This window comes from Giraffa tippelskirchi, chromosome 7 (assembly GCF_054371585.1).
Source record: "Giraffa tippelskirchi isolate mGirTip1 chromosome 7, T2T-mGirTip1v1.2.pri, whole genome shotgun sequence".
Taxonomy (NCBI): domain Eukaryota; kingdom Metazoa; phylum Chordata; class Mammalia; order Artiodactyla; family Giraffidae; genus Giraffa; species Giraffa tippelskirchi.
This window is the reverse complement of record NC_137281.1, coordinates 90,292,084-90,315,709: the sequence shown is the minus strand read 5'-3', so window position 1 is coordinate 90,315,709 and position 23,626 is coordinate 90,292,084. Positions and strand designations below refer to the sequence as shown.

General features: G+C 42.1%; 2 protein-coding genes across 2 annotated transcripts; both read right to left on the bottom strand.

Moving 5' to 3' along the window:
• Positions 1-6,196: 6,196 nt before the first annotated feature.
• Positions 6,197-6,793, bottom strand: RNASE11 (ribonuclease A family member 11 (inactive)). The gene has a single exon (XM_081507611.1). It carries the CDS (start codon positions 6,791-6,793, stop codon positions 6,197-6,199), a length of 597 nt encoding a protein of 198 aa, XP_081363737.1.
• A 5,195-nt stretch (positions 6,794-11,988) lies between these two features.
• On the bottom strand, positions 11,989-12,426 carry RNASE12 (ribonuclease A family member 12 (inactive)). Its single transcript, XM_081510648.1, has one exon. The coding sequence runs from the start codon at positions 12,424-12,426 to the stop codon at positions 11,989-11,991; it is 438 nt and encodes a 145-aa protein (XP_081366774.1).
• Positions 12,427-23,626: the final 11,200 nt, after the last annotated feature.

The window sequence follows — 23,626 nt, the reverse complement described above, 5'->3', positions numbered from 1 at the left end:
TTCATATGTTTCTTCCCACTCCTAGTACTGTTTTCTATTTATTCAAATTTTAGCTATTTTAATGGACTGTCCATCAAGCTCAAGATTTTAAGTCTTCTTTTACAAGTGCCTGCACTGATCACTTCAAGCAAGACAGACATGTTCCTCTCTTAAGGTAAGATCTTATTAGCCTATATCCAGGACAGGTACACATTTCTTTCATTATGCCTTTCCCCCACAGTAACTGGTACGATGCCTTACATATGAATGTTTCTCAATTGCTTGCCTGTAAATACATTTTACTCATTAACCATTCTATTATTACTGTGCTCTCATAACAGGCCATCTCACATAATATCATCACATTTCTCCCCACTGGGTCCAAAGGTCTACTCAGCCACTCTAGGCCTACATGAACATACCTTCACTTTAATAATTAATTTACAGGTGACTGCCTGACATGAGGACTAAAACTAGAAAATAAAAAAAATATGATGAATGTATTTTTGAACTGTGATTAAATTTACATCACTTACACACATTAAGTGATGTTCATAGCCATTATTGTGTGTGTGTGTGCTCAGTTGTGTCTGACACTGCAAACCCCATGAACTGTAACCTGCCAGACTCCTCTGTCCATGGGATTTCCCAGGCAGGAATACTGGAGTGGGTTGCTCTTTCCTCCTCCAGGAGATCTTCCTCACCCAGGGATTGAAACTGCATCTCCTGTGTCTCCTGCATTGACAGGTAGATTCTTCACCACTGAGCCACCTGGGAAGCCCAGCTATTATCATCAGTTCAGTTCAGTTCAGTTACTCAGTCATGTCCAACTCTTTGCAGCCTCATGGACTGCAGCACGCCAGGCCTCCCTGTCCATCACCAACTCCCGGAGTTTACCCAAACTCGTGTCCGTTGAGTCGTGATGCCATCCAACCATCTCATCCTCTGTCGTCCCCTTCTCCTCCTGCCCCCAATCTTTCCCAGCATCAGGGTCTTTTCAAATGAATCAGCTATTATCACAGCACCTGGTAAATAGGTCCCAAAGGAAGCAGCTCATAAAAATGTTAACCGTGAATGTGATTTTTATAAAGACAGCTGAGCAATTTCAGAATTTTCTAAAGGAAGACAAGAGAGAATTTTCTGAAGCAGACGCGGGAGTGGTTCAGAGGCACTCCTCTAAAAGGGCTGGATGTGTTCCCAGGGTGAGTTCAGCAATTCGTGCTGTTCTTGTCCTTTTCCACCTGAGCAACTCAGGGCTATGTGTTCCATGAGCCTTGGATGAACAGGTTGCTCCACTGGGGTTGAAACCAGGCCAGACTGAATACTGGGCTTTGAGTAAAAGTCTTATGGGTGGCCAGCCTGGTTCTAGAAATCTGTCCAACTCGTCACTCTCTATCTGAACAGTGACTTGGAATACAAGAGACACAAAGAAGGAAACATAGAGTTAAGTGGTGCAAAGCCTGGAAGCCAAATAAGCAGAAGACACACAGAGTATAAAAGGGAGATGTAAAGTTGAGGGCACAATCTGATCAACAGAAGAAAACATGAAAGTTAGATGAGGAAGGGACAGAAGATGAAAGGTAGAAGTAAGAGTCATTACTCTTTGTGGAGGTGTGTTTTGAGAGCCCATCTTCCCAACTTTGCTCCCCCAGTACTTCCACTAACAGACTCTGCCTCCCATGCCCAGCAGAGCTCTCAGAAGGGGCACTGAATGTGACAGGACAAAGAGCTCAGCCCACAGTCCTGTCACCAAGAACACGGGATTCTTGGAACAGCCTGAGCTGGGGAGACAAGGAGAGCACATGCCAGCAGCATAGCCTGCAGCTCTCACATGCCCAGGGCTCTGCCAGCTTACCTGGCCCTGCTCTCTGACCTTATGCAAGACAAGACCCATGGCCTGCTCAAACTCTCCCACACTTAGAGTCATCAGAGCCAACTCCAGTCTTATCTCTAATATACAGAACTCAATTGTTCTGGATTGAGGCCCAGGGATTTGTATTTAATATCAGTTCCTTAAGTTTTAAAATGTGTTAGGGTAAAGCTAAGGGGATGGAACAGAATCTCAAAGTACAGTGGATTTTAAAAAATATGTTTATTTCTCTCTCATATATCAGACCCAAGCTGAATAATCCAGGTTGGCAAAATAACTCTGCCTCACACAATTGTTCGGGCACATGGGCTTTTTCTCCCCTTTCTCTCTGGCTATTCCTTGAACAAATCATCATCTACATCAGCAGTCTCAACCTTTTTGGTACCAGGGGCTGGTTTTGTAAAAGATAATTTTTCCACAGACAAGGGTTGGGGGCGGTGAGTGGGAGTGGAGCAGGGGCCCTTGTGGTTTGGAAGCAGAAAAGGAACATGATGAAAACTTAATGTTGTAGAATCTGAAATCCCCTGCCTATTGTCACCATTAGGGATCTTCAGATGCTATTATGTTGAAGGGGTGACTGACTTTGAGGGTGAGGAGTGCTAGCACTCAGAAGGTCAGATGGTCTAGGGCATCTTCACGTTTGACATCTTTCAGACGTCATAGTTTGATGATTAGGTAGATTCTTGGAGATCAAAGCACCAAAGACTTGGAACCAAGAGCTCCTGATTTCTTCTGAGAACTGGAAAGGTTTGGTCTTAATTCAGTTCAGTTCAGTCGCTCAGTCGTGTCCGACTCTTTGCAACCCCATGAATCGCAGCACGCCAGGCCTCCCTGTCCATCACCAACTCCCGGAGCCTACCCAAACCCATGTCCATCGAGTCGGTAATGCCATCCAGCCATCTCATTCTCTGTCGTCCCCTTCTCCTCCTGCCCCCAATCCTTCCCAGCATCAGGGTCTTTTCCAATGAGTCAACTCTTCACATGAGGTGGCCAAAGTATTGGAGTTTCACCTTCAACATCAGTCCTTCCAATGAACACCCAGGACTGATCTCCTTTAGGATGGACAGGTTGGATCTCCTTGCAGTCCAAGGGACTCTCAAGAGTCTTCTCCAACACCACAGTTCAAAAGCATCAATTCTTCAGCGCTCAGCTTTCTTCACCATCCAACTCTCACATCCATACATGACCACTGGAAAAACCATAGCCTTGACTAGACGGACCTTTTTTGGCAAAGTAATGTCTCTGCTTTTCAATATGCTATCTAGGTTGGTCATAACCTTCCTTCCAAGGAGTAAGCGTCTTTCAATTTCATGGCTGCAATCACCATCAGCAGTGATTTTGGAGCCTAAAAATATAAAGTCTGACACTGTTTCCACTGTTTCCCCATCTATTTTCCATGAAGTGATGGGACCAGATGCCATGATCTTAGTTTTCTGAATGTTGAGCTTTAAGCCAACTTTTTCACTCTCCTCTTTCACTTTTATCAAGAGGCTCTTTAGTTCTTCTTCACTTTCTGCCATAAGGGTGGTGTCATCTGCATATCTGAGGTTATTGATATTTCTCCCGGTAATCTTGATGCCAGCTTGTGTTTCTTCCAGCCCAGCGTTTCTCATGATGTACTCTGCATATAAGTTAAATAAGCAGGGTGATAATATACAGCCTTGACGTACTCCTTTTCCTATTTGGAACCAGTCTGTTGTTCCATGTCCAGTTCTAACTGTTGCTTCCTGACCTGAATACAGGTTTCTCAAGAGACAGGTCAGATGGTCTGGTATTCCCATCTCTTTCAGAATTTTCCACAGTTTATCGTGATCCACACAGTCAAAGGCTTTGGCGTAGTCAATAAAGAGGAAATAGATGTTTTTCTGGAACTCTCTTGCTTTTTCAATGATCCATCGGATGTTGGCAATTTGATCTCTGGTTCCTCTGCCTTTTCTAAAACCAGCTTGAACATCTAAAAGTTCACAGTTCACATATTGCTGAAGCCTGGCTTGGAGAATTTTGAGCACTACTTTACTAGTGTGTGAGATGAGTGCAATTGTGCAGTAGTTTGAGCATTCTTTGGCATTGGCTTTCTTTGGGATTGAAATGAAAACTGACCTTTTCCAGTCCTGTGGCCACTGCTGAGTTTTCCAGATTTGCTGGCATATCGAGTGCAGCACTTTCACAGCATCATCTTTCAGGATTTGAAATAGCTCAACTGGAATTCCATCACCTCCACTAGCTTTGTTCGTAGTGATGCTTTTTAAGGCCCACTTGACTTCACATTCCAGGATGTCTGGCTCTAGGTGAGTGATCACACCATCGTGATTACCTGGGTCGTGAAGATCTTTTTTGTACAGTTCTTCTGTGTATTCTTGCCACCTCTTCTTAATATCTTCTGCTTCTGTTAGGTCCATACCATTTCTGTCCTTTATCAAGCCCATCTTCGCATGAAATGTTCCCTTGGTATCATTAACATCCTTTAGAAAATGCTCCTGACCTGGAAAGAGGTATCCATTCTGCTGGATCATTGTTCTTATTTCCTGGTTAAGGAAGAAATCTGTACTAGATTCTGAACTAAGCTGGATTTACTTTTTCTTGTTGTTGTTTAGTTGCTAAGTCATGTCCGACTCTTTGTGACCTCATGAACTGTAGCCTACCAGGCTCCTCTGTCCATGGGATTTCCCAGGCAAGAATATTGGGGCAGTTTGCCATTTCCTTCTCCAGGGGACCGTCCCAACCCAGGGATCGAACTGTTGTCTCTTGCATTGGCAGGCAGATTCTTTACCGCTGACCTACGAGAGACACGTTACTTTTTCTTACATATTACCAAAAAACTCTCCCAGAGCTAGTATAGCTATTGTCTCTGGGGCTAATATGCCCACCACCCAGAACTGAACTCTACAGTAGAAAAGAAGTTACTCAAATTTGAACCAAGTTTGAGCCAAGAGGAGATCTATTAGATTGCTCCACTATGAACAGAGCCCATCCCATGTTTGGTGAGTGGGTGGTAGCACCAGACTGGCTACATGGAACTAGCCCTAGAATGGAACCCAGTGATATGGCTCCCTTCCAGGGCCTTGCAGTCTCCTCCCACAGAGAAGAGGATCTCAAACTCCAGGCACTTCTATAACTTTCTTCTCCAGCTGCCAAGTGAAAAATAATTGCTGATAACATAACTATCAATATTTGGCCAAGACCATAATGATTGTTTATTTAAGTAGCTATCATATGGGCAAGAAAAATCCAGCTAAAAGATGTAAAAACATCTGCCCTAATGTTGCATATTGGTTGATTGCCAGAGTTTTGCAGTTTCAGTATAATGAGAATTCTGCACCAGATATGAAAAACATGAGGAAAATTTATAGAGAGAGTGATGTACAACATTCTATTTACATGCATTTATTTAAAATTAGGACATTGAAGATAGTTTTTTGGGTACACCAGTCTGCTGTCTTCCCAGTCTACCAGCTTTCTGAATAAATTCATTATTCCTTACCTTAAAATAAAATTAAGACATTAAAAAAGAGTCTCACGATAGAGGGAGGGTGTATGATGAGGAATCGAGAACACATACCCACACATTTATGAACAGGATGACTGTCCAATTTTATGTAGAGTGTTGAACCAGAAAGATTTACAAATAGACTTGGCATAGACTTGCTATTTCCCATCTTTCTACCTCCTTTATCCCTCCATGGCTTGCCATTCCTCTCCCAGGGCCCTTGGAAATCAAGACTATGCTTGAGTAAAAATTACAATAAGAGCTTTATTTTTTCTCTCTGTAGCAACTTGTGAAATAGATAGGGGAAAAGATGGAGGAATGGAGATTGGATAGGGCTGGAGCTATTGACTGAAGGCAACAGCTAAACCAAAGGATCTTTTCTTCTGGCATCTTCTAGAGAACAGGCAGATCCCATGGCTACATAGGTGGGCACTCACACTTGTGTGCATGCATCAACGTACATTTTCTTTGAAGAGAAGCAATGATAATATCCCCCTCTCATTCACTATTTCTCTGAATCATCTCAGTGGCAGTACAGTTAACTTTCAATACTCTGTGCTGGTTTGGAGCCTTCTCTCCTTAATTTTGTCAAGTTGAGTAAACTCTGCTTCTTGGCTTTATAGCTGAGCTAGAATGGAATTCAGTTTGGTTCAGAGAAAGTTTGTACATGCATATGTGTATGTGGGAGAGAGAATGTATCTACACCCCAGCATCAGTTATACATTTCAATTGAATTATCTACAATTGTGGATTTGTTTCATTTCTCCAGTTGGTGTAAATAATTAAGAGTTTCCTATAGTGCAAAAGGATAGATGTGGATAATAGAAAACAATAACCAATAATGAACAGTTCTGTGGGATTTACAAGTTAGAGACACTAACTAACCAGCTCATCAGAGAATGACTTGTGAGCACCACCAAAATTTTCTTTAATGAAGTAACACCATGGTGTTGGCAACTGGGGGATTGTTTGCCCGCAGTGAACTGGTATGTAATGGTCCTTAGTTCTGGAGTCTCAGAGCAGCTTATGCCTGAAGTCTGTTCACACTTGCAGCTGGGAGCTTTGGGGACCCCGTCGACCACTTCCACGGAGCCATGGATGAAGTTATTGCTCAAATTGAATGACCCATTAGCTTCTGAAACTTTTCTCCAGACTGTCATGTCATTGCAGTAATGTTTGTTATTACCTGGATTGCGTTTGGGGAGCAAGCTATAATGTAATCTTCTGAAAGTCAATAATGAGGAAGACACATCTTTGGACATGCTGAGACTGGTATTTTTATATAACACAGTCAAATTTATTAATACCTCAATGGTCTGTTTTTCCTGACCACTTTTTGCCATGTCATATTGCACCTCTTTCTCTAAAAATTCTTCTTTAATTATCTCCATTATACTTTCTGAAACTCCTGCAAAAATCACCCCCAGGCCAAGTAGCATCAGAAAGAAGATCTCCATCTCAGATCTAGGGCAAACTCTTCTGCAGTAAAAACTAAAAGATAAAAATGAAGAAAATATTAAACGAGTACCGCTCTTTTCCTTATGACATTCCCAGGGTTGACTCCTACATGTAAGCTAAGACACCTACATCTATTAATGAAAGGATGAGATAGGAAAAAGACAATCAGCTGTGGAGTCTGAAGATCCAACTTCAAACCCCTGTTTATCCACTAATAAGCAATTTATTCCACCTCATGTAACTAACTTCAGTTTTCCCTTGTGAAAAAAAAGAAAATACGAGTATTATATGAGATAATAGGTTTAAAGTACCCAGAACCAAGTAGTCATTTCTCTTTCTTTTCACCTCTTCTATAATCTCACTGGTAAAGTCTGTAATCTCCGCAGTGGGTCCCAATAATCTCACCTAACATATTCCTTACTATTGCTGTGGATCCTCCAGCCTCACACAGTACCTGGCGCATGGCAGCCACGTGAAAAAACTACCGTGATATTTCCCACCTCTCATTTCTTTTCCCACTGATTCTCAGTCATGGAATTTCTGTCTTTACCAGTTCTTTTGGCAAGTTGATCGTGTGGAGAAAGATTCCAGCTTGTTGCAAGACAAGAAGTGAAATTGTATTTGTTTCCTTGGAGTTTCTCTTACTGGGTCTAACACCGGAAGGGGGTGCAAGAAGGAGAAGGCAGAATTGTCTGAGATAGAAGGAGGAGATAAAGTGGAACCAGTGACGCTCGGAGAACTGAATGCGGCGTCCACTTGGCTGTTAGAGTCCCAGTGCCCTTGGGCAGTACCATTGCTTCTTCTCTTGTGAAATCTTCCTTGTCTATTTTTACTTCAACCCAGAGTGATTTTTGTTGTTGTTTTTGAAACCCTACAGCATAGATAATATTGTGCTTGATTTTATACATTTTTTTTTTTTTAATTTTTGAAGTTAGTTGGTACAGTTTTTCTCTTTTTTATTAAAGCTGGAAATTTCTTGAGCCTGGAAAATAGCCTCTGCTTCTTTTCATTCTGTACAGGAAGAATGAACTATGTATGTCTTAGTTTCTCACAATGTTTGCCAACAACATGACATGGTTTGACTAGTGTAGAAAGTCCTTTACTTGAGGTCAGTGCTGGAAAATTCACAATGAGAATCCCAGAAAGAATGGTTATTTGGGGTAATAATTCTTTCTCTTGCTCTAGAATGATCATCCCCTTTTTTTCCCTCTTTTTTTCTCTCCCACCTCTAAAAGCCTCCTCCCCTTATACTTGTATCTACTGTATTATCTCCTAATCACTAGTCCTTGCCCCTCCAATGCCTTCAATACACTACTTCTCTAAAAACACACTTGCAGTGACACTATTTCAGGTACATTGAGATATTTCTCATCGTCTCTATGAGGTAATCTAATCGTCTGAGTCCACTTGGTCAAAATTCTGTTTGATCTAATCCCAACCTGCCTCTCAAGGATGATCACCCATTATTTTGGTAAACAGGCCTGTTACAGTCAAATCAGTGTGCCCCACCCTCCTGTGGGTATACCCTATTCTGTCCTATATGTGAAATTAGAGCAAAGACCCAGTACCAAAAATATGTGAGCCTTAGTAAATTGGTTGATTGATTATTGATAGATTATTAAGAATACAGTGGATGTTTTCATGTGTGTGCCTTAAGCACAGACTTGGTACAGGTTGAAGGGAGGAGGGAAGAAGGATTTGAACTGCTTCCTAAATATCCTCTACCATCACATCAATAGTGAGGTGCTAATAGGAAAACAGAGAGACAACAAGGAGAAAAATAAACAAGAAGAGCAGTACAGAAACACCCAGTTTTTCTAAAACATTTCACATGGGAAGAATTCACAGCCACCTGGATTTGATTGGGGTTGCTGGTACCCATTTTAAAAAATATGCCCCTGACTCCTTGCAAACTACAAATGTCTAAAATGTCACAATTCATTTGAATTGGGATTTGATCTTTGGAAAATGAAAATACTCCGAGGATAGATTCCATTTTATAGTCTCAGTTACTTACTTTAATGGGAATGCGTTTATCTGCAAGATTTTGTTTTAAATAGAAAGAAGGCGGTTAGGGGAGGAAGGGAAGGAAAAGTACTAAGAAGGAAAGAAAGGACAATTAAGCCTAGGGAGAGAGATAGAAAAAGGAATCAGAAATCAGAGCATAGAAACACAGGCCTAAAGCATTTCAAAAAAACAAAAAAGCAAAACCTCATTTCAGCTACATTTTCCCAGGAAGTGATTCTGCTACCAGGACCCAACCTGTCACACAATAGGGGCCAGCTATTCCTTCTCAGCATCTGTTCTGACACTGGGGGCTCTGCTTCCCTGGTGACACCCACACTTTCATAAAGACAAGGACCATGGGATTCATTGCTGCTGCTGCTGCTAAGTCACTTCAGTCGTGTCTGACTCTGTGTGACCCCATAGACGGCAGCCCACCAGGCTCTGCCGTCCCTGGGATTCTCCAGGGAAGAACACCGGAGTGGGTTGCCATTTGCTTCTCCAATGCATGAAAAGTGAAGTCGCTCAATCGTGTCCGACTCTTAGCGACCCCATAGACTGCAGCCTACCAGGCTCCTCCATCCATGGGATTTTCCAGGCAAGAGTACTGGAGTGGGGTGCCATTGCCTTCTCCGTGGGATTCATCACTCACAGAGAAATGAGTAATGGAATTCAGCTGCAAAAGGGCTACCCCACAGAGGTAAGCCTCTACGTACAAGGTTGCCAAGTGTTCTTTACAAATGATTGCCACTCCCTTCCCTCCATAGATGTCACCCGTCTGTTAGATCTTGATGTTTATCAATGACAGAGTTACCAACTAGCATAGGTTGATCTGACCTTGAATTAAGTACAAATAAATAACTGAATAGTTTGAAGTCTCTCAACTGAAAAGATAAGGACAGACCAGGCCCTCTAAAGCTTATGTATTGCCTGTGTCTGCTTTAGCTCAGTGTATGAGTGTCTGGCTCTCACAGGATTAAACTGTCATAGCTCAGATTTAGTAACCCCATAACCTGGCCCTTACTTGCCTATTACCCCTTTTTTTCTTACTACTCCCTATCTCTGACAACTCCAAAAAGATTCTAGATTCCCTAAGACATAGAATTGTGGAGTAATAGGCCTGGAAAGAAGCTCAAAGATTATCTAGTTCGATCTCTTCACTTTACAGATGAGGAAACTGATATAGAGGAACAGAACTTAATCAAATCCCCATAATTAAGAGTCTCTATTTCCCTTCCTCTCTTACTTTGCCCTCTCATTCTAAAGACCCTCTGTCCATAGCAAATGAAGAGGAACTAAACAAACAGTCCAGTTGTAAGAACTAAAAGGGGAAAGAATGATTAGTCTGAGTCAAAGTGTCTCTGTTCCTTCAAGGGACACAAAGAGGAAATAGACTGAACCCTGGGGGTCTTGATCTCTCCCTGGGAAATCTTTATCCATTTCTTTCTAGACTTTAAGGGAAATGGTTTCTGATCAATTAGGCTTCTTCTGATCTCCTTTTCCTTTTCTTTCAAGGCACAGAGGCAGCTGTTGAATAAGAGCAGGTACAGCTTGAGTTATACATGTCATCCTTAAAGAAGACCTTAGGAGAGGACCCCTACTTCCTCTACATTTAGGATAAAGTCTAGGATGAGTGTGAGATGAAGTACTGACTCTGCAGGTACAAACTGTTAAAATCCCAATACTCAAGATAAACAGTATTTTATTGCAACATTTAAAAATAAATGTAATGCATATGACACAAAAGAACCTATCTATGAAACAGAAACGGGCTTCACAGGTGGCGACAGTGGTAAGGAACCCATCTGCCTGTGCAGGAGATGAAAGGGACAAGAGTTCGATCCCTGGGTCAGGAAGATCCCCTGGAGGAGGGCATGGCAACCCACTCTCTTTTCTTACCTGGAGAATCCCATGGACAGAGGAGCCTGGTGAGTTACAGTCCTTAGGGTCACAAAGAGCTCAAAGTGACAGCACGCACACATGAATCAGAAACAGACTCATAGACATAAAGAACAAACTTGTGGTTGCCAGAGAGAGGGGACGAGGAAGGGATGGATTGGGAGTTTGAGGTTAGCAGTTGCAAACTATTATATACATTTAGAATGGATAACAACAAGGTCCTACAGTATCAGTTCAGTCGCTCAGTCATGTCCATCTCTTTGCAACCCCATGGACTGCAGCATGCCAGGCTTCCCTGTCCATTCCCAACTCCCAGAGCTTGCTCAAACTCATGTCCATCGAGTCAGTGATGCCATCCAACCATCTCATCCTCTGTCATCCCCTTCTCCTCCTGCCTTCAATCTTTCCCAGAATCAGGGTCTTTTCCAAGGAGTCAGTTCTTCGCATCAGGTGGCTAAAGTATTGGAGTAAAGTAAAGTAAAGTATTGAAGTAAAGTAAAGTAAAGTAAAGTATTGAAGCTTCAGCTTCAGCATATTCAGCTTCCAGTGAATATTCAAGACTGATTTCCTTTAGGATAGATTGATTTGAACTCCTTGCAGTCCAAGGGACTCTCCTATGGTATAGGGAATGATATTCAATATCCTAGGATAAACCTTAATGGAAAAGAATATGTATAAATGAGTCACTTTTCTGTACAGCAGAAAAGATCACAACATTGTAAATCAACTATACTCCAATAAAAATGAAGAAATAAATAAATTTAATGCAAAATAAACCCTGTGAACAAATATCAAAATTTTAAGTAACAGGATCTGACCCTACACTGTTATAACTCATGCACCCCACCTCATCTTAAATCCAACCCTGTCAGAATGGGTCTTAATTTAAAATTCAGATATTTTGCTCATCAGGGATTTTTATATTGATCCTTAAAATTTTATTTGTCTATATGACTCTGGGGGTTTTGGTGTTCCTCAAATTTTGGGTGTCAAATGAGTACCTTACTTCCCTTACCTAATTTCAGGCCTGCATAGGATTCACTCTTGGTTCTCATCAAATGACCCACAGAAAAAGGAGAAACAATTAAAACACATATGGAGTTTATGGTTTAATTCAGTAGATTTTTTTTTTTATTGAAGTGGAATAAAAAGTTTCCAGCTCAGCAATAGTGGAAGGATAAATGCATTTCACTCTAGGCATGACCCCATGTCCACAGTGTGCAGGAAAACCAGCACCAGTGCCTCTGAGAGAGGAGACGAGAGAACGGCAGACTCTGATGCTGGTCTCAGATTATTCAGTGTATCTCTGGATATTAACTGGCCCCATGTCATCACAAGTGACAACAATAAACCCCTCTGTGGCAAAAACACGGTAGTTGCAGGCAGGATATCTGGTGCCTTCAATGAGCTTACAGACTGTCATTTTGAACTCAATTTCACTCAGGAAGCAGAGATCGGGGGCATGGTTTTGGCAAGTCACCCTTCTGGGAGAACTGCAAACACTGTTGATATTTCGAGGCCTCTCATGGATGAAGAAATGCTCTTTTTTGCAGGTGCTGTTGGGTTCCTTGATGACTCTTTGTATGATCATGTGGTTGCAGTACCTTATCGGAATGTCACTCTGAGGATAATCCACATGCAACTGCTCTAAAGTTGCCGCCATTGCTTCCTCATTCAGCTCATTTTCCCAGAATAGAAGCAGCAGGAAGATTATCACCATTAGTATCATCAAGGGTATGAGATCCTTCACATATTTTGGTCGAATTCCTATAGAGGAAGAGAAGACAGCAAATATCGGAGAGTGATCAGATTCCATCAGCCCCATCCCCTGACTTTCTCCCCTGTGCGTGCCTGCTCAGTCATGTTCAACTCTTTGCAACCTCATGGACTGTAGCCCAGCAGGCTTCTCTGTCCATGGAATCTTCCAGGCAAGAATACAGGAATAGGTTGCCATTATCTACTCCAGGGATCTTTCCGACCCAGGGACTTTCTCCCCTAGCCTTTGATATTTTATTTCCTTCTCTCTGTTAATAAAAACCATGCTAACCCTGCAATGTCCAGCTAGAGGTACAGCTCCCCAAGAAAGCCCTTTCTGACCATTTCAGCTCTCAGGCTGCCATCGAACAGTTCTCTAATTATTCCTGGTTTTGGGTGGTGGTGTGGTCTCCACAGCTTCTTAATAGTTGGTGAAACCTCATCACCTATTTTTCCTGAATCCATCAGAGTGCTTAATACAAAGCAGAACATACAGAAGCTATTAAAAGTACCCCATATCTGATTGTTTTATTCCTATTACTAAACAACTTTTTCTCCCATAATTGTCTTAACCTTGATCCTACCCAATTCCATATGCTTTTTAGCACTGTCTACTAATTCTTTCCTCCCAATTCCTCCCCAACCTCTCCTTCTGTCGATCTTACTTGGTTTTGTGTTAGACCCTCTCACCTTTCCTTTGTGCTGTAGCTCTCATAGACAACATATCCTTGTGATCATGGATCTCAGAAAGTCCTTTGTGTCTCACTGTTTCCAGACAATAACTGGTAGGGAGCCAGCTGAGTGTGGGCAGGTCCAAGTGGAAAGAGCAGAAAGGGAGGAGCCTGTAAGAGGGGAGTGTGCTTGGCTGCCTTCAGAAAGAGAAGTTACTTTCAGAGGGACAGTTGGGTAAGGCAGGTCCTGTATGTGTCCTCATTAAACAAGCAGTGACTTTTCAAAACACTTATTAAAGTCCTGAGTCTAGTTATTTTCCAAATTTTCATCAGTCCTTACTACAAACCTGTGAAGTAGTTGTTATCTCCTTTTCATTAATGAAAAAATAAGTTGCAGAAAGTTTCAGGCAGAAATATGATATGGCAAGAATAATAAAAATCTCACCATCTCAATCCTTAAGACTTGAATTCCAGTTTCAGCAAATTTCATTCCCACATGGTGTCCAGGACAGGGCAGAAACAATTCCTGGACATTAACGTGAGTCTTGATAAAGCCCTAGGCTCTCAGAGAGCATGGCAATGATTTCCAAACTCTGCTGAACTTAGGAATCTCTGAGGCATTTTTAAATGCCATCTTGAGGCATTCTGCCTCAGTTAGTGTTGGGTAAGACCTGAGTGTTGAGTATATTAAAAGTTTCCCAGTGACTCTAATATGCAACAAAATTTGAGAACCACTGAATTATAGTATATGCTGGACACCTACATGGAAAATTAGTAGATAAGGGCTTAAGTAGAAGATAGTAGCTCAGGTATTGAGACAATAGAATTATTTTTGTTGCCAAAATCTTACAGTCTTTGATATAGGAATGGGAAAATTGACTTAATTTTGTTCTTTCTTTCTCTGAAATGATTTCTCTTTTGGAAAGACAGCTACACAAGTCTCCTTTGTATGTATCTGTATATGTCTTTCTAATTGTCATGTAGAAAGCTATTTGGGGGTTAAAATTTGTCTAGGAGACAGACAGTCCTGGAAAAGTCTTCAAAGAATGTGACTCTTTCTATGCAATAAAAATAAAAGCATAATTCCAGACCATGAAAATGAACATGCAGAAGGTTTTTATTTACTTTACCAAAATTTTCACTCTGGCTGTCCTTTCACAATTCAAACTGTCCTGTTTTGGTATGTGCTGCAAAAATGCCACAAAGATATAAGTGCATAATTAATTGTTGGTGAAATTTTCAATTAACAAATTTTGATTTGCACAACATCTTACAAAAACATTTCCCTTGTATAAAAAGAACTCTATCTATGTATTGTAACATGTTCACTGTTTCCTGCCAGGATTTCCAAGTTGCTAAAATATAGATGTGATACTAAGTTTACAGGCAAGGAATCAACTCTTGTTACAAAATTTATCCTCAACTAATGCAACTAGGCCTATCTCTTATTTCAGAGCATTACCCTTTTGCAATAGAGTTGAGACTGGGTTTAAATGTTTTATAGTGCTGGCAGCCAAATGGAGAAAACATTTGTAATGCCTAAAACCAACCAAAGATTAACACCTAGACATAAGGAATTCCTTCTTTCAGTGGTTCAGTTCAGTCGCTCAGTCATGTCCGACCCTTTGCAACCCCATGGACTGCAGCACACCAGGCTTCCCTGTCCATCAACAACTCCCAGAGCTTGCTCAAACTCATGTCCATCAAGTTGGTGAGGCCATCCAACCATCTCGTCCTTTGTTGTCCCCTTCTCCTCCTGCCTTCAATCTTTCCCAGCATCAGGGTCTTTTCCAATGAGTCAGTTCTTTGCATCAGGTGGCCAAAGTATTGGAGTTTCAGCTTCAGCATCAGTCCTTCCAGTGTATATTCAGGACTGATATCCTTTATATCGACAATAAAAAGACACAGACACTCCAGAGGAGAAAAGATTGTCAAAAGTTATGAAAAGTCGATTTCAGAAGAGGAAGTCAATGCTTAACTGTGTTGGTAATCTAATAAATGGAAATTAACATAACCAAGAGATAAATGGTTTATAACGAACAGATTATCAACAACTAGAAAATCTAACATCAAGTGCTGGAAAAAATGTTAGTAGGCTTGAAAAACTGGTGTAGTGATATTGGAAAGTAATCTGGAAGTATTTGGTGAAATTATGAATGGGTATAATCTGAGACTGTGTAATCTTATCCCGAGCATAGGCTCCAACAGAGTTCTTCCAGAGGGAATATGTGCAGGGATGTTCATCATGGCATGATAAGTGGCAGAAAAGAGCTAAAGGTAGCTTAAATGTCCCTCATGACAGAAATGGACAGGTAGAGATGTTTTAGATACATAAAATAAAATAGTATAAAACAGCTTCAAATAATGCACTAGTTTTACAAAGAGCAACATGTATAGAACTCAAAAACATGGTGCTGTGTGAAAAAAGAAAAATCACTGCCAGTTGATTTAAGTGGAAAACATGCATGCTCCAAAATAATATATTTTCCAAGGATATACAATATCTAAATAGGATGGAAGAACGTGGATTAAATACTCTAAGACAGATGCCCATGAGAATGAAAGAAATAGAAGCAAGGATAAGGGATAAAAAGGAAAAATAATAAAATTGAATAAAACCAGAGAGGCTGTAAACAGAATATGATCAACTTAGTTCTGTGCACCTGAAGAGGGAAGGGAGGGAAGAAAAAAGGGGGAAAGAAGAAAGGATGGGGATGGAGGGGGAAGAGGAGAAGGAGGCAAGGAGGAAGAGCAGGGGGAGAAGGAGGAGGAGGGGAGAAAGAGGGAAAGGGATTATCAGATGATTGCATTCAACCTAAAGTTCCCACCACCCTCCCTTTGCTAAGTCTCAGGTCTGTCTCAGAAGAAGACTGCAGGAGGCTGATAGTTAGTGCCAGGATGTAAAACAACATAAGAAATTCCTCTTATGACTCATCCTGTCAAATTAATGAGCTCTACTCCAGGACGGCTGGGAACTGACCCACGTCCCACATTGTCTGTGACAAGGCAATGGCCTCAAAGGGACAGTGGAGGAAGCAAACAGTTACTCTGGATGCCTTCAGCTGCCATGTATGAAGTTTGGCTGTGTAGAGGCCACCGTGGAGAGAATGTGTGGAGGGAGAGAAATGCACAAAGACCTCCAGCTGCTTCAACTCCCTCAGGAAACTGTGGAGCTTATTCATGTCCCACAGATGTGGTTGGCTACCCTTGCAAGACTTCTGCAGTTGCCCAGTGCCTCACTCACCTTAAAGCCATGTAGCAGATTGTATATTTCTATCCCACAGTCTCTTCCAGAACCTTACCAATCCCTTAGAAAGAGGTAGAGTCTCTGTCCTTTCCTGAGAACAAGGGTGGGCTTCTGTGCCTGCTCCCATCATGTAGCATCACGTGACCTCTCTGCCAAGGTCACAAGCTTCCACTAGGCTGTGGTTATCTTAGGATGTTGACTCTGGGTGTCCTGCAGAAAGAAGTCTGATGGTGTTGAGATCACACGGGGGAGGCCATACAGCGAGGGAGATGCCCAGACTGCTCCACCCATTTCAGTTCCCTGTGCATGAAACCACATATAGGACCTCAAGCAAGAACTGCCTAGTGAAGTCCAACCTCCAGATTTAGGATCGAATGAGTGTTGTTGTTTGTGGCCACCATGTGGGGTGATCCGTAAAGCAGCAATCGACAGACAGACTAAAGAGCTCACCATTCTGCAAAGTCTCCCCAAGCAAATCCAATTGCACCAACTTTTAGCAAATAGTGTTATGGACACCACTGAAGTTTTCTTGGATATAGAGTATAGAGACACCCAGGGTGTTTTCCCCACAGGATCCAAGAACGTTCCAGACAGACCTAGGCTCACTTGCTCTCTCCTGCAGAGGAAACGTGATGGAACAGATGTTTGGAGGTTGCTTTGACTTTCCCTGGGAGTGTGGGAGACCTCTCTGGGTGCAGAGCCTCAGTTGTCACACAAACAATAATGCAAAACTAGTTTTTAAAATCTCCATCTGCTGTAAAACTCTCCACGTTCCCTTTTAACTCCCCCATCTTGCTCCATCTCTTGATGAGCCTCCCTTCTCCACGGTGCCAGCTCTTCTGTGTCTCCTGGATTCCACCTGTCCCTCTGTGCCCTCACTTTCCCATCAGTACCTTGTAACCAAATCAAGGAGGGGGTTTTGGGGGAGAATGGATACATATATATGTATGGCTGAGTCCCTTCGCTGTTCACCTAAAACTATCACACGCTGTTAATTGGCTGTACCGCAATATAAAATTAATAGATTTTTAAAAAATAAATAAATAAAATAAATTTTGAGGCAAGTCTGATGAATTATATTTTTTTAATCAGGTTTCCCAGGTGGCGCTAGTGGTAAAGAACCTGCCTACCACTGCTGGAGACATCAGAGATGCAGGTTCCATCCCCGGGAGAAGGGGATGGAAACACACTCTAGTATTCTTGCCATAGACAGGAGCCTGGAGTGCTATAGTCCATAGGGTCACAAAGAGTTGGACATGACTGAAAAGACTTAGCACGCACGCATGGGTAATTTACAATATCGTGCTAGTTACTGCTGTACAGCAAAGTGATTCAGTTACACATATGTACACATTCTTTTTTATATTCTTTTCCATTAAGTCTGACGAATTAAATGAAAAGTTATGTAATAAAATACAAAGTATGATTTCATTTTTGTGAAAATAAATATGTTCTTGAATGTTCTTCAAAAATGTCTGGAAAGATATCAAGGGGAAAAAAAAAAGACCCTTCCTGACAATTGATTCACTTAGAAAAATCAGTGCAGTATTGTAAGTAACAAATATTTTGCTGCCTAACAGGTATAGATCTTATTCTAAAAACTTAGGCAAGAAAATTTGCATCACCTTATTGCTTCTACATCAAATTAAAGCTAATTCTAGGTCTTCTGCACTACTAATCTGGGGAGAAATTCAACGTGGTCATTATTATGGGTTTTTTTCCTCCCAGGGACCCAGGGGCATCTAGAAACATCTGTTAGTCAATAGCACTAACTAGGAGACAAACATTCTTATCAACTTCCCTTAGAAAACTCCTTCAGGACAGGGTTCACACTCAGAATTCTTGACTCCCGGTTGTACTAAGACTTAGTGTCCTCAGTCACTGTTTATACGGGATTTTTGTCATCTAGTATGAGGAAATTTTATCATTCACATGTTATTTGTTTACCTGTGCCAGACCCTATTTTAGACACTTGGGACACATCAGTAAAAAGACAAAGATCACTATTCCCCTCTGAGTCTGAGTCAATCCTTAATATGAAAATTGATAATTAAAATATAAGAGCTGCACATTTACTCTGCCTAGCCTGTAGGAATTATATTTCAGGATAGCCAAATATCTTTCATGTGATAAAGGAAAGTTCTTCTTTAGAGAAGAATAATAACCAATACAAGCCTAGACAGCATGTTAAAAACCAAAGACATCTCTTTGCCGACAAATGTCCATATAGTCAAAGGTATGGTTTTCCCAGTAGTCATGTATGGACATGAGAGTTGGACCATAAAGAAGATTGAACACCGAAGAATTGATGCTTTCTAATTGTAGTGCTGGAGAAGACTCTTAAGAACCCCTTGGACAGCAAGGAGATCAAACCAGTCCATCCTAAAGGAAATCAGTCCTGAATATTCATTGGAAGGACTGATGCTGAGGCTGAAACTCCAATACTTTGGCCACCTGATGTGAAGAGCCGACTCACTGGAAAAGACCCTGATGCTGGGAAAGATTGAAGGAAAAGGAGAACAGAGCAGCAGAGGATGAAATGGTTAAATAGTATCACTGACTCAATGGACATAAATTTGAGCACGCTCCGGGAGATGGTGAAGGACAGGGAAGCCTGGCATGCTTCAGTTCATGGGATTGCAAAGAGTTGGACACAACTTAGTTACTAAACAAGAACAATAACTAATAGACATGAAAAGAATGACAGAATCAGTGGGAGTTGATAAGAGCCATATTGGTGACAAATTCGCACCCCATCCATATCTGCTCTGGCTGTGTTTTCTGTATAGGTCGGGGGGCTCCTGCCTGGGGTGTTTGCTCTGGCCGCCCCCTCCGCCAGATGCCCGCTGTCTGTCCCTCCCAGATGCTGTGCTCACTCACTGTCCTCCTTCAAGTCTGCCAAAGAGGCCCACGCAGACCAACCCACCTGAAATTCTAGCCCACACATGCCTGACCCACACTTACATGTTCTACTTTTTTCTTCTCTATTTCATTTATACCCTCTAATATACTATGTAATTTACATTTTTATTTTGATTGTTGTTATAATCTGTTTGCTGCCACTTACAAGTAGGCTCCTGTCAGGAGTACTCTGAACAAGCTCCCCTCAGGAAGGAAAACATTTCCATCTCCTTGGTCCCTTCCCTGGATTTGACTCACAACAGTTAAGAGTGTGTTGTGGTGTAGCCCCAAGGGCTGGTGGTTAAATGCCCTCCAATTAAGAACCCGGGAAGCTTGTCTCAGGAGTGCTAAGAAACGGAGTGATGGATGAAGGAGGCATGAGGACTGGAGGTAACTTTTTGCTCACCTTACTGACTGGATGAGCTTAAGCAGTTCTGAACTCTGGAAGCTCAGAATTCCTGTGGATTCTGAGGAATTGTCTGTACAGAGTGGGGCCTTGAGGCCAATGCCCTTGGAGACTGTTTACAGTACTGTATTTGTCTTTGACAAATGAAGTTTATTGAAAGAAAAACAGTTTATTATACTCAAATACATACATATTTGTATATATCCCTTGGACCTACTGATAGGGGAAGGAGATCAAAGATATATATGTATCAGTCCTGAATATTCATTGGAAGGACTGATGCTGAAGCTGAAACTCCAATACTTTGACCACCTGATGCAAAGAACTGACTCATTGGAAAAGACCCTGATGCTGGGAAAGATTGAAGGCAGGAGGAGAAGGGGACGACAGAGGATGAGCTGGTTGGATGGCATCACTGACTCAATGGACATGAGTTTGAGCAAGCTCTGGGAGTTGTTGACAGACAGGGAAGCCTGGCATGCTGCAGTCCAGCATGCAAAGAGTAGGACACAACTGAATGACTGAATTGAACTGAACTGAACTGAACTGATATATATATATAGAGAGAGAGAGATGTAAGCTTTAGAGGAAAACTTTTGAACAAGTTATTATAATTAGTATATTTGTTAGAATATATTTATTGATTCTAAATACACTTAATCGGCCAAGGCCCTCTCCTATTCCAAGTATCCTTTTTGGAATATCCTTTATTATTTTTGTTAGCTTATGTGTAAATCCCTAGACTTTGTGTACATCCTAATACACAACTTGTTTTGAGAAAAAAAAAAAAGTCTAAAAAGTTCACCTTTACACGCTTCCCAAATGGCTGCTAATGATAGAAAGCTCAAAGTAATAGTAGTCTAAACAAAGTGACTGTTTATTTCTTGTGTAAACAAAGTGAAGTCATTCAGTCGCGTCCGACTCTTTGTGACCCATGGACTGTAGTTGGCCCAGCTCCTATAGGATTTTCCAGGCAAGAGACTGCACTGGGTTGCAATTTCCTTCTCCAGGGGAATCTTCCTAACTCAGGGATCGAACCCCGGTCTCCCACACTTCAGGCAGACTCTCTGCCGTCTGAGCCACCAGAGAAAAGCTTAAGGTAATTAGCCTATGATTGGTGAGGTGTTCCAAGATGCTTCTTCTTTCTCATTGTGTGGTTTCTGTGTTATGGTCCAGAAGGCTGCTCTGAACACAGCTTTTCAGCCTGCAGTCCAGCCAGCCAGCAAGGAGAAGAAAGGTAGGGCAAGGGCATGCACTGCCTTCTGAGGACACATCCCAAAGTCTCACACACTATTTCCAGTTGTATCTCATTGGCGATAGCTTGGTCAGACCCATCTGCAAGGGACACTGGGAAACTTAGGGTTTATTCTGGGTGGGCATGTGACCAGCTAAAATTCTGGCTCCCTATTACTACGAGAGAAGGAGAGAAGAAACACTGGGAGGACTTCCCTTCCCTGGTGGTCCAGTGGTTAAGACTCCATGCTTGCAATGCAGGGAGCATGGGTTCGATCCCTAGTTGGGAAACTAATATCCCACATGCCACCTAGTGTGAGCAAAAAACAAAACAAAAAACACTGGGGGGGCCACCTTGCCTTCAGGCAAATGTCATTCTGTAAAATGTTAATGAGTGTGCTTCAAGGAAAAAGTTTCATGATCTAGAGTTAGAGGAAACACTGTTCATTATATCCCTTCCTTTGCAGTCACAAGATTCACAGAGCGTGAGGTTCTGAGAAGCTCAGCATTAGAGAAGCTTGACTAGTTTCATTTAATTCAAGATTTTTCAAATTGATTTGAGCTTGGGGCTTCATTTGAGGGACACCACTATTAACAGTCAAAGGAACAGGGTTCTGTGAAAGATCATTGGGGAAAAACTGCATGGGATGAGGAGACATAGATGGCAAACTAGGAGCCAGGCATCTGAGTGGTAACAAAGGAAATAATAAGCCAAAGGTAATGTAACCTAAATAGACCCAATATTTAAGATTTGGGAGATTGCCCTCCCTTGTATAACAATAATCCAAGCGCCATGCTTCATCACTATTAGACTTCTAGTTCCCTTCTGCAACTGTTCAAGAAGCTCTCCGGGGAGCATTTTAATCTCTTGTGCAAAACAGATGCTCGGGTTTTCTTCCTGGTTCATCCCTGGCTTCTTGCAAGTGCTTCTCCATGGGGCTGCAGCTGTTTCTGGCCTGTTTCACCCTTCTACCAAAGCCTGGACACAGACCTGCCCTATATTCACTAATACACACAAAACACAAGGATATGGAGTTTAACAGACTTCCTGAACATTTTTAATTACAAAAGAAAAAAAATACCTTAACACTGATTCATACATCTACTAGTCCTACCATCCGTCAGCAGACCCTTCACCAGGTGTTCTTTTCAAATTGCCCTTTTTCTTGGCCACGATATGGGGTATGCTTACTCCCCTCATCATCCCATACTTTATATGTCCTCTTCCTGAAGTGCTGGGCCTCCATGCCCACCCACAGCGGGGACCACAGAGTTTCAAAGGAGCTCAGCCTGAGGGGTGGTCATTACTCCATAAGAGGAGGCAAGGGGCCCCCTTGAAGATTCATCTTCTGAGTACTTTACCATTAAACTGAGGAAACACAAATTGCCCATGCCAAAGAATGGGAATGGAAGGAAGGTGGGGAGCATATTGTGGAAGGGCTGATGACCTCACAGTCAGTCCTCAACCACTCCTTAGTCTATCACTACCTGGCTCCCACAGATTCAAAAAAAAAAAAAAAAGAGGTGCAGGTGGTGGTTTCTAAGTGAAATCCATCAGAGTCCCTTGGCTACTGATGAAAAATACAGAAACTTGGGCTTTACCCTAGACCCATAGAATCAAAATCTCTGGAGATGAGGCCCTGGATTCTGCATTTGTAATTGGTAGCCCATCTCTGGTGATTATAATGCTCCCTGACATTTAAGGATCACCACACTAGATGAGCCTCGAGCTGGTAAACAGCATCATAATTTGTAGAGTGGCACCCACCCCACAACTAAGCTGAGTTTTCCATTATGATGTGCATTTCTCAACACCCTACTAGGAAACCACAATGTCTGGGTTACTTTTGCTCGTTCAGAGCTTCCACAAGGCAAAGGGTATGCACTTGTCTCACATCACATGACTCAGCCAGCTCCTCAGAGTGCTCCCTCCCTGGATCCTGGGAAGACCTATGTCCCCAACACACCACTGGAGGAAGAAGGATTAGTCTGTATTTCTCAGTTATAGTCCTTAACCACTCGTGTTCAAGCCAGTTCATAGGGATCCTAGAGATAAACTGGAGAGATCTGAGTTCCACCAAGGAGGGAGATTCCAGGGTCAGGCAGGGAGGAAGGGAGTAGTAAGAACATGTGTCTGCCTTGGAAGTGGGGCCAAAGTGGGGATGACTGTCAGAGAAAGAGTTGTGAATACCTTGAATTTAGGAAGCTTGCTTGAAGCAGAAAGTACTCCTCACCCCCACCCTCCACCATTCTCTAGCTCTCTCCCTATTTCTTTATCACCCAGATGCCCACCTTTTAGCACTACTCTTAAGACAGAAGGTGGGAAGTACTTCTGAGTTGGAATCTGTTTTCTTTCTTCACTGTTCATTTTCACCACGCGGCCCTCCCAAACCATTTTCACCTACTACTCTGATGTGGACAACAGTCAGATGATAGATAGCTCAAGCTTCTTTCTAACCTTGGAAGTGGAGCTTGCAATTTCTGCTGGTTCCCACAAACTCTCAGGCATCTGACATAAGCCCACCTATCAAGAAATATCTCTTGACTGCCAAGCAGAGGGCACGGGACTTTATCAGTTCCTCCAGGAATTTTTTGAATTAACCACTTTAGCCTTATCCTTGAGAGCCATACAAAGCTTTCCTCCCAGCTTCCTGTACACAACTTAGCAGTAGTGACTACTATGTGGTGTGGCAAAGAATGTATTTGGCTTTCTCTC

Bases quoted from the DNA above. Each gene is read 5' to 3' on its own strand.
- RNASE12 (XM_081510648.1), bottom strand. From the start codon at position 12,426: ATGATACTAATGGTGATAATCTTCCTGCTGCTTCTATTCTGGGAAAAT.
- RNASE11 (XM_081507611.1), bottom strand. From the start codon at position 6,793: ATGGAGATCTTCTTTCTGATGCTACTTGGCCTGGGGGTGATTTTTGCA.